Here is a 12114-nt window from a genome sequence, read left to right as displayed (position 1 = left end):
TGTAATAAATAAGCATCAAAGCCCACAAACGATAAATGCTGGAGAGGGTGTGGAGAAAAGGGAACCCTCCTACACTGCTGGTGGGAATGTAGCTTGGTGCAGCCATTATGGAAACAGTATGGAGATTCTTCAGAAAAATAAAAATAGACTTACCTTATGATCCAGCAATCCCACTTCTGAGTATATATCCAGAGGGAACTCTAATTTGAAAAAGATACATGCACCTCAATGTTCATAGCAGCACTATATATAATAGCCAAGACATGGAAGCAACCTCAATGTCCATCGACAGATGACTGGATAAAGAAGTTGTGGTATATTTATACAATGGAATACTATTCAGCCATAAAAATAATGTCATTTGCAGCAACATGGATAGATCTAGATATAGTCATTCTAAGTGAAGTAAGCCAGAAAGAGAAAGAAAAAGACCATATGACATCACTCATATGTGGAATCTAAAAAAAAAAAAAAAAGAAAAAAAAAGAAGGACACTATGAACTCATCCCCAAAACAGAAACATACCTGCAGACATAATAAATAACCTTTTGGTTACTGGGGGGAAGAGGGTAGGAAGGGATAACTTTAGAAGTTTGAGATTTACAAATGTTAGCCACTATATGTAAAAATAGATTTTAAAAGTTTCTGCTATATAGCACAGGGAACTATGTTCAATATCTTATAATAACCTTTAATGAAAAAAACATGAAAACGAATATACGTATGTATATGCATGACTGGGACACTGCTGTACATGAGAAATTTGACACAGTAACTGACGGTACTCCAATAAAAAAAATTAAAATAAGCAACAAATCTGATAAACAGAAATAGTTGCATCACTTGAGTTGAAACCTTAATCTCTTAAGAAATGTAGGCATGTGTGTTGCTGCCAGCACTGTACAGGTTTTGATACAAAATTTGCTAAAATCCTGGAACCATATTTTCTAACTATGTGACTGGGGCCATGTTTATTTAAACAAGGGAATGTTAATGCTTGCCTTACAGGGCTTTAATGAGAAATAAATTACTTCACACTAAACTACTGAGTTCAGTACGTAGCGATGCCACTGTCTGCATCCTCATCCCCTTTTTCTGATGACGGCAACTCAGTTTTCCTTTGGGGATTCTGACCTTCCCAATCTCATGCAATCTGGAGGGGACTCACAATGTAGACGCCCAGAGCTTCCTGGGCAAGAGAGAGACACTCGTCCTAAGACAGACCAAAAACACTTTCCAAGAAATGTGAACCTTAAACAGAGAGCCAGGAGAAGGGGGGAAAAAAAGGTGGAGAGTTCCCAGCAGTTCACCCTACAGCCGCATTCAGAAGAGACTGCTTACTTTTGATACTTGTATTTCTAGAGAAACCTCACTCCTCTCTTTTCTGAAGACTGGCTGTTCAACTTTCCCTTTCATTCTGTGAGACAATCACAAATAATTCAGAGTAAAATAATATGTAGAAATACAGGCATGTATACAAGCTACTTAAAAATACACACCGAATCATTCAACCCCCCCGCATGTGCTCATACTACCACACTGCCTAACACAGCATCTGATACAATTGTATCACTTTGGTCTGAGGACATACCATGCCGGGGATGCCAGAAGAGCCTGCAGGTAAACATTATTATCACCCCTATAATAAATACACCTAGAGTTTTGTATTTAGATTGCTAGAACTGAAAATGATCTCTTTTACTTCTGAATCACCCCTCACATCTCATCTTATTTGTAATAATGCCATGTTTCAGTTCCCTGGCTATTTGAAGCAGAAGGGCTATTTGAAGCAGAAGGACTTCGGGCTTACTGTGCTGCCTCCAGAAATCGATGTGCTGATTTCATAACATAGCACTAGACTCGCAGGCCGGGCCGACATAAAACATAAACAGACCTTACGTAATTTTTTTTGGCTTGTCCGAATCCTGCCCTCCCTCAAAGCCCAGCTTATGCAATCAGTCCTTCAGATGAGGGCTCACGTCCAGTGAACTCAGAGCGATTACTGGTATTTATCTCACAATTTGCCACGGGACAGCTCTGGCACCTTCCCCCCTTGTATTGTTGAACTTTTATGGGATCTTATTTCTTCACCCAGACTGTACGTTCCCTGAAGTCAGAGGAAATGTTTTATTCATTTTTGTCTTTCCCGTCAGCACTCTCCCCAGAGGTGCGCACAAAGCAGGTTCTTAATCAACGTATGTTGATTCATCGATTGGTCTACGGATACTGACATGGGGAATCAATAGTCCTCTAGACTCAAGGCTGTTCTTACAGTTTTTACCACCTTACTGATGACAAAGTTACAGAAGTGAAGTTTCTGTCATTCAGAAAGATGATTAGAATCAGTGGAACCCAATCTGTCCTTCCAAGTTCAATACATAAAGCCTGATAGTGGGTAGTTGAGACCAAAATTTACCTGAAATGGTAAGCAACTACCTAAAAACAAAAAGCCAGAACCATGTGGGCCCTCAATTACCCACTTCTGCTTTCAAAAATTCTCTTCTTTTTTTCCTAAGTAATCTCAAGTAGCACCTCATTTCCAGTGTTGGCTTCCAGTTTCCATATCAGAAAAGAGGAAGACAAAGTGTAATGAAATGGCAGGTAAGCTCTCTAGAAGGCAGGCAAGCTGTAATGAAGATGTGACATTTCACAAAGGGGTTATATGCTGACCTATCGCTGGGCTCTGGGTTCATTTAACCTTTCAACCTATTGTTACTACACTTCTAAACAGTCCAAGTGGTAAGGTTCCAACAGTGATGGAGAAGCCCATATCTTCTTTTAAGGAAAGGGCAGGTGCACAGAGCTTTTAGTTGGTATTTCAGTGGAGCAGGTAAAAAAAAAAAGTGTATATATATATATATGTATATGTGTGTGTGTGTGTGTGTGTGTGTGTGCGTGAGCGCATGCACGCGTGCTGGGCAAGGCATGGATAATGTGGGAAGATCTCAACTGACCTTGCTGGAGGCAAGTAAATGTATTTCCCTCTAGAATTCTAATCTCTTGCCCATATCAGTAAAGAGTCCCAGGGTAAATGGCAGATGCTAGAGTTGAGTATTACACCACGAAGAATGTCAGTGAATGCAAACACTAATTATCCAACTTCCTATACTGTTTTACAGTCCAAATTCTATTCGCCTAATTTTAAACAATTACAACAAAACAAATACTGCTTTCCCATTCCTCTAAGAACTACAATATTTCTGAGGGTGGAGAAGCACAAAGCATACAACTGTGAGTCTTCACACGACTCTGAGAGCCTTCAGTTCCATCTCCATCTGGAGATTCACTTTCCTAGGACCTCTCAGACTGTGTGACCCACTCGTCCCCCAGCATCTGCTCAAGGCAGGCTCACGTTCTGAGTTACTTGAATACCCAGTGCAAACACACGTTTATGTCCATTAAACGACTATGTAATATTTTCCACATGTTGGAAAATATATGAGTACAAAACCTTCAGCTAATGCAGCTACTTGTAAAATATGTCTCCCTTCATTGACTTCATTGACCTTGAAATAAAAACGGCATGAAAACAATACACGATAATCACAGCAATGTGTGATGATAATGCTTCCTAATACTGAAGCCGTGATGGACAGTTTACAGCATCAGTTATTTTACCTTTCTGACTTAATCTTGAAAAAAAACCTGGGCTGAAGCAGAGATAAGTCCTGGTTTTCCTTTTTACTGGGTTATATGGAAACTCAGGAGGCTAAGTGACATCTCCGAGGACACGCAGCGAACAGCAGAGCTGGGAAGAGAGCCAGTCCTGCAGCGAACGTGTGCGTCTGGGAGCACTCATCAGCTCACCCCACTACACGACTCAGGGAGCCTGGCCTCGTACAGATACCGTGAATGGGCAGGCTAAGTGATTGTGCTGGCCTTGTGAAAAACAGTGGCAAGTAACGTTTCAAGAATACAAGCATAAAATCTAAGTCAAGAAGTAAATTTTACAAAAGCCAAAGAAATATTCATACACACATACACACAAAATAACTTTGAACAAAGTCTCTGTTTGTGAGGTTTAGAGACTAGAAAAGGATGTAAGAAGTACTAACCTGAACTTTCAGGTCACGTTTATGGGTTTTAAGAAGATGAACACGAGGCAGACATCCCCTGCTGGCCAGCTGCTCTTTTATTGATTAAAAACCTGGAAAATCACCTCCAAAATCAGTAGAGTTCAGCCGCTGGCCCGTCCCACCTCTGCGCTTCAGGGAGCCCACGTGAAACTCATTGCAGCACTAACTCAAGTCACGGCCCCCTTGGTCCCACTCTCTCTCCTTCCCTAAGTTAGTATGTAATTCTGTATGTTTTCGAAGTAAAATACTATAAAAAGTGAAATATTTACTCTGAAAGGCTTTAACAGGATGATACACAATGGGATGGGTGAAGAAAAAATTTTAAAAAAGATAAAAGTATCAAGACAATAAGTCAAAATTTTCTTAAATCCTCTCGCTCCTTTAAGTACTGAATTAGGATTTGTGTCTCTCTTTCCCCATACCCCTGCTTTCAACGCAAGCGTTCTCCCTTCCCCGCGTCATATTAAGCACTTTCAGCAGAAGTCAGACTGTCCTGAGCCGCTGGGCTAAGACCACAACTGGACCGTGGCTGGTGGCTCACGGAGGAAGGAGACCAGGACGCCACGAGAGACGCGGCGCTACGACAAACCCCGGGTCCGACTTTGTGCACATCAGGAGGGCTTGGGGGATGCAGCTGAGCTTACGTCCGGGAGTCATCTGACAGTGAAGGCTGGGCGTTACAGGGAGCAGGGGCAGGCTTATTCCCGCTGAACATCTGTGACTCACAGATGCTCTAGTGCACAGCGGATTACACTCTTAGAAATGGTATACGATCACTGCATTAAAAATAATACAGCCATCCATACAGCCTGAAGTTGCTGGACCAGAGAAGCAAGGGGTATGACCTCATTTTTGGAATAACAAATATTTCATACCAATTTTTTACCAGGCTAGGGTATTAATGTCAAATAGAAAAGGAGGAAAGGAGAGCACTAATTACATATACACACACATACATATGCTGATTATTATGTGTATATAAGTAATAAAATAATACTACTAAATGTGTATAATGACTTATATTACACTCTATGTACACATAAATATATACTATATATGCCTGATAGGCTTATTATTTTAGGGAGAGAAAAGATTATGCGCTCTCCTTACCTAAAAATCATTATCTAATGTATATTTTTCAGGACACTCTAGTCAGTGTCCAGACTTAGTCAGAAGTTAGCTCAAAAGCACTCAGCATTACTAAAGATCAGTTAAATCTAAAAGTTAAATCTGTGCTTAGCTTATAAGCTGAACATACCTGAATATAAAACCTTCACTGTTTTTTTGTAATTTACAGACTCAAAATCCAAACCATGACATTGAAAAGTGTTACTTAGGAGCCCAAATTAAGACACTAATATAGTGTAATTTCAATTACATTCTATCTACTCACTTAAATATTATTAAACATTCACTGAAAAAGACTGTCATATGCACACACAAGCATACACAACAACGTGTGAGGATCTCAGACTGTCAACTCTAGGTAAAAAGTGTGGACTGAAAGCTCGTGATGTTTTGAGCTGCTCACACATCATCATTCTGTTCACCTTCAAGAGGCAGGGTTATAACAACGGGTCTACTCTCTCCACAGGACGGCTGAGAGGACGTTTTTAAACAGTCCTTATATAGACACAAGGTATTATTTTAGTTTCTGTAAGTGGAGTTAATAAACTAACAAACATATACTATCCATATAAACCAATATAAAAAAGGATTTGTTTAAAAATTAGTCCCTAATTTAAACTGTTTATAAAATTATCCTCCCACCACATGCGTTCATCCTGCGACTAGGACACGCAGCACTTTATCTCTGAACACAGTTTGTTCTGAAAGAGCTCAGGATCCCTGGCTGACAGGAACGTCAGCTCTGCCTGTGGATGATAACGGATGCCCACAAATCCTGCCACACAGCAGGGGCCCTGGATGACCAGGTGACACGTCTGAATGAGTAAAATGCTGAGTTGTTCTGATCCCGTGTCATTTCTGCTGCTTTGGCTCAATTACATACAACTACCTACAAAACACAAATACTGGTTTTTCTTTGCTACGAACCAAAAGCATCGTTCTATGGAGACGTGAGTGATGAAAACGGCACCTTGCAAAAGTGCAGAGAAGGAGAGCGGGGAGCCCTTACCTCACGGGGCTGTTGGAAGCATCCGGGTCGTGCGCGGCCACGGTGCCAATGATGTTCCCCACTTGGGTGGCTTCTGACACCTCCATGGGGTACAAGGGTGAGGAAAACACGGGGGGCTCGTCCACGTCTTCCACGATTATCTTCACGGTGGTCGTGTCGCTGAACGGTCCCAAGCTTAGAAAGCGAGGGTCGGCGTCTTTGTTGGCAGCTTCTATCCGTAGCGTGTAACTCGTTTTGGCTTCAAAATCCAAGTCCTGTAAAGAAAATTGTTTGGAAAATTAAATTGCCAATTAAAGAGCCAGCAAAGCAGAACCTTGTTTATGAATGTCAGTAAGTGTAGTAGGGACTCAGCTATGAAAATGCATAAAAATAATAAATAGCAATGCCAGTCAGAATCCTTGCTGCTTTCTGGCTCACAGACGATGGTAAGGACTTTTGAGCAAACTTAATCCACTCTGCTGCAGTCCATCGCGTGGGCAAACGCAGGCCTTTGGAATATGATTTGGAAGACAAACTGATAGGATTTAAAAATATTTTCCAACAGGGACATTAAGGTGATACTCTTCCATCATGTGATTTAACTGCATTATCCAGGGGTATACGTTTAAAAGGAAGAAAAATATAGCTTTCCATTGAACTTCTCATTTAAAAGGTCACTGTCAATGATTTCGGGGACTCCATGACAATCCTAAACTTTCAGGTGCTCCAAAGGCAGCTGCAGCAGAAGAGGTGGCATATTGAGTTTGTACAGCCTGAAAACAGCTGATTCTTCTTGCTGAAACACCCGCTCCTTCTCCCTTCTGCATCCCGCCATCAGTGTACACTAGCTCTCTGTCTATATTCGATGCTTGGCAGTTAGATTCCAGAATCTCTATTCTGCAACTTTCCAACAGGATTAACATGCCATCACTTTTCTCAAAAACAGTGACCCGAGTCAAGCCATATGGTAACTTAAAAGTTGTAAGGGCAGCTAAATGTTGTACTAGTGAGGCACCATCTGTGAAAAAAAAAAAAAAAAGAATTATATACCCAACACGTGGAAGCTGTGACAAGAACACACTTCTCTTTCTGCAAGGGGCACAGAGTCCCAGCTTGTTGGGGCTTTCCATCTCAGTCTCACCGCTGAAAAACTGTCCCAAAATATTCGTTACGTTTAATGATGTAAAAACAAAAATTTTAGAAAGTAAAGAAACTGACAGAAATACTATCAAATATAAAGCATAATTGTCATTTCCACGTGTCATTTAATAATAAAGCAATAATAAAAACGGGCTAAAATGTAATGTTGAGAACTGCAACCTAAATTCATCCAGCATGTGTATGGGCACACGTGTGTACACACATGGAGGTACGTGTACATTCCAACTCACCCCAGACGGATATGATGCTAATTAAAACAAAACACTGTAGTTGTATGAACGTAAACTATATATACATACAACATACTCTTGTGTATATATATGCTATATATATGACACATATATACTAAGTATAAAGCACAAATACATACATAAAATACAAAAATACACACTATGTGTGTGTGTGTGTGTGTGTATTTCCACATAAATAGTGCATGAAAAGATTCCAGAGCTCATGTCTGGTTAATTTTATATATGAAAATATATAAACCAATACTCAAAACAGGTTCACAATATCTAGGCCAGAGAGCACTCACTGAAATCTTTATCTGCTTAGCATCTGTCTCATCCGTAGACTGTAAGCGCCAGACTATTCTGTTCAACACTAGCATTTGCAGTGCCTGCTCTGAATTTGGTACTTTGAAAAGCCTCGATAAATTCTTGCTGAATTAGAAAAAAGCTAGAATGCAGGTATCTAAACCTCAGGAGCCTTAAAACTGAACTTTCCCTTTGCCCAGTGACTCCAGATGGCTGAGGCGGAAGGTGGGGGCAGGAAAACAGCCAGTTACATTGTTCTTCTTGACTACAAAGAATTTCATGTAATTACTATGGGAGAATCAAGTTTTAATTCTTATCTGAGGTTTCACATGAAAATGCTGGAGCATGTGGTACCCAGTGCCTTCAAGATCACCTCATTAACAAATTCAGTGACACTTTTATGAGGCCACCCTTTTTTGTCTATTATCTAAAAATACATCTAGCCCAATGGTTCTCAACCAAAGGTGAGATTTAGAACCACTCAGGGGGACTTTCTCACAACTTCCTGGCCCCTTCCAAGATTTCAATTCAACAGATCCAGCCTGAGTCACAAGCATATTTATTTTTAAAAGGATTTTCAGGTAACCATGATGCAAATCCTCTTGTAAGAAACTTGGCCTCCTCGTTGAAATTTTCTTGGGCCTATACATGTAACCCAATATTTCATTTGGATTCTGCTAAAAATAAAACATAGTATTTTTATTCACCTAAATGTATTTAGAGACTCTAAGCATACACAGAACTTGGATATAAACCTATTCACTTTGTTCTTAGATTACTTATAAAACTGACAAATTATGAGAGAAATCTTATTTTTATCTATTATGTCTATGTAAGATAGACTATGTTTTTTAAAAACCCCATTTACCATCTCCTTTGCAATCAATTCAAAACCAAAACAACTTTTAAAATGTTCACTCAGCTTTACCAAAAGGGACAGCAAGTCTTTCTGTCTTGAAGTCAAAGTTTGGCTGATGAAAGAATCATTTAACATTTTATGCACAAATGAATGCAATTATTTTATGGCAACTTGCATTTTTAAATGTGTCTAAAAGGCAACAATATGCAGGAAAGACATCTGGATGCTGCCAAGTCATAAAGAGACACGGGATTGCACGTGATGATTGGTTGCCGAAAAGCTATTAGGAAAATAGAGCAATAAAAGAATTCATATGAAAGGCTATGAATCAAGATTCCAGACAAAAGGAACTGCCCCACAAAATGAGTTTCAGAGCAAATCAGAATAAGCCAGACTAGTTTTCAGGGAGGGGTGGGGTGTGCAGGACAAGACTGTGAAGCCAATTGAAGAAAAAGCTTTTGCAGAAAATTTTCATTCCTGTGTCTCCTTACTGGTTTCTACATAAGCAATGTATTCCGTAACTATTAGATTTAATGAGCAAGGCTATACGTAGGGGAAAAAACAGTTAAAATAACAACGGGGGAAAGACAAGGAGAAGGAGAGGGAAGGTGATTAAGGTAACGTTTTAAACAGATTCAACACTTGAAATGATGTATCATCAGAGACTCGATATATTTGGAAATTTGACCAAAACCCTGTTCACAATGCAGCCCACAAGAGCAAGCCAGAACCTGAAATCAAATTCTAGTCACTGACCCAACTCATGATGCAGTGGAGAAAGTTGCTTCTCCATCTGTCAAGTGACATCTATGTCAGAGACACTGAAAGAGACAGACAGCAGCTTGTTTGACATTTTCTTTCCTAAACTATAAAACTAGGTGGTTGAATTTTATTGCCATCAAAGGATGATGAACTTTAGGATTAAAAAAGCAAGTATTACAACTAAGGCAGCGGCTGGCGACCTTCTCCTGTAAAGACCAGATAGAAAATAATTAGACTCTGCAGGCCCCATGTTCTCTGCCACATGTAAGTAAACTAGTGTGACAGTAACACATCATTTATAAGCACTGAAATTTGAATTCTCTATAAATTTCATGTATCATGCAACATCTTTCTTTCATTTTTTTTCCCAATCGTTTAAAAATGTAAAACCATCCTCAGCTCCTGGGCTGTACAGAAACACACAGGCAGCTGTCTGCCAGTCCATGGTCTAAGGAGCCCCAAATCATGTAGGCTTATCTTCGCAGACTCGAGGCTCACCCCTCTTCCTCCTACCCTTTTGACTACAATTAAAATTGTAATTGATTATACTTCAATTTAAAAAAGAATTAAAAAAATAAACAAAACCAAACAATGAACTATTCACTATGAACAGCGCACTTTGCACCTTCCAGTTTGTACCCCTCTTTCCCGTGGGGCCCTGCCATTTCTCTTACGGAAATCTTTTGGAGACCAATTACCGTGTTCTTTATGAGCAACCCCATCCTGCTTCCTTACCTAACTGATAATAAAGCTTCTTTATATTTATACAGGGCTAACTTCACACAAAAAAACTTCACACACATCTTTAGCATGCATTTAAAAAGATGCAAGGTTGGTATTATTGAAACTAAATAGCAGTGAAAACCCTACATTTATGTGTACTTGGGGCAGACACACTATGTGAACCCCAATTCCCTTTCTGCTATAACACACAGCCATTCTTCCAGTTCTAAGAGCAATCAGTGCCTCATTAGATTAAATGACATGATCATATTTAGGTACCTGCCTACCTCACCAACTGAATAGGATTGCTGTAAATTATTAACAAATTTAAAGCACCCAGAATAGTGATGGATACAGTGTAATCACTGTATAAGCATTTGCTGTTGCTATTCTATTATTAGTGCCATTATTTCCTGCTAGATTATAAGCAGATCAAACGGGAAGTAAAAACTGTGTCTTTCTTGTCTTTGTTTCCCCCATGACACCTAGGCCTCTGTCTTTGGCAAAGTCAGTTTATAATATCCATCTGTTGGATTAAGAATAAATTAATGATCATAAATAGTGGCATCTCAACAGTTCCCCCCTGCCATTTTTAGGTTTCTCAGTAGTAAAACCTAAGTTAAAATACAATCTTGAATTCATTATAAAATCACTGCACTGCATTTTTCTTTCTCTGTATAGCCTGGCTTCTGGTCAACAGCCAAATCTGCTCTCATTAAGCTCAATGACCTCCTTTTGGCCCTTGCCCTGATGGCCAGTTCAGGAACTGATCCCAGTTACATCCTTCTGGAAATTCTCCATTCTGTTCCTGTAACCACGGCATAGTGCCACCAGGGCTGGTTAGTGTGTGTGTGTGCGTGTGTATGTGTGCACGCACACACACGTGCCTGTCTACATAGTTAGTGCCTCACGTTCAATGGTGATTTTGTACAAAAGCACAGAGACCATCGTCCATCATCTTTAAAAGCCTTTCTTTCTCTGGAGCTAGCAGATGTCTTTTGGATCAAAGCAGACTCTGTTCCAGTATCCTCTCTACTTTTTGATCAAATCAACATAAATCATTTTTCCTAAGTAAACAGCTTCAATGAGGCTGTACCAATGGAAAAACAGCCCTCAGTCACAACTTTCCCTTTATGATTATTTTACTGTCAGTAAATCTACTACCTAGAATCTGAGAAATCATCTCCAACCTTGGGAAAGATAAGTCAGCAAGAACAATTTGTATATTTCAATAGAGTAAGAGTTCAAAGGTTATTCCCTAAGAACTTTCCAAAAGCAAAACACACCATTATTATGAACAGCGCATTACGGCCTTTATTTTCTCCCTTCCCTGGGCTGTGCCCAGGAAGGCTTCAGTGTTCCCCTTGACTTGACAGACTTAAGACAGGCTTCCTCCTAACTGTACATGCCCCTGACCTCCCTTTTCTTACAGTCAACCTTCAACAGGAGTCTCGCTCCAAGTTGTAAAACTACCTTCTATCATGAGTATCTAAGAAAATTTCCTTTTCCTTTGGGTTAAGCAAACACAGCACGATCTATACCTGCTCCCGCCCCCTCCAATTACACACACAGACACACAAATGCAGACACTCCAGTGCTTAAAAATTCTTCAGGCCTTTTGTTTCCCTGAGTTGAGTTCAGACTGAATTTTGCAACGTCCTTAAACTCTGTCCTACCTGTTTAACTTTGTCCAGTGAAAATTTTGCTTTGATAGTTGCAACTGATTTTATCAGCTAGGTGAAGCTTTGACTTGTCTTGAAGTTTCTGTGAATCACAAAACCTATATCCGGATTTGGGCAATGTTAATATTATTATTTACAGAGAAGAAGGCAAAGGAAAGATACATTCCCATTTTTTTTTTATATACAATGCCCCAAATTG

General features: G+C 39.8%; 1 protein-coding gene across 7 annotated transcripts in view; it reads right to left on the bottom strand.

Annotated features, from left to right (window-relative positions):
- Positions 1-12114, bottom strand: part of CDH7 (cadherin 7) — a 120260-nt gene that overhangs the window by 32395 nt on the left and 75751 nt on the right. For all 7 annotated transcript variants that reach the window (XR_012503266.1, XR_012503267.1, XM_074355142.1 and 4 more), the window contains one exon: positions 6214-6467. Coding sequence is in view for 5 of the 7 variants with exons in the window: in XM_074355142.1 (XP_074211243.1) it covers positions 6214-6467 (254 nt within the window). In the remaining 2 variants the exon portion in view is untranslated. The remainder of the gene's footprint in view (positions 1-6213; positions 6468-12114) is intronic.

This window comes from Camelus bactrianus, chromosome 30 (genome assembly GCF_048773025.1).
Source record: "Camelus bactrianus isolate YW-2024 breed Bactrian camel chromosome 30, ASM4877302v1, whole genome shotgun sequence".
In the NCBI taxonomy this organism is placed as follows: Eukaryota; Metazoa; Chordata; class Mammalia; order Artiodactyla; family Camelidae; genus Camelus; species Camelus bactrianus.
The sequence above is the reverse complement of the archived record's forward strand: the minus strand, read 5'-3'. Positions and strand labels throughout refer to the sequence as shown.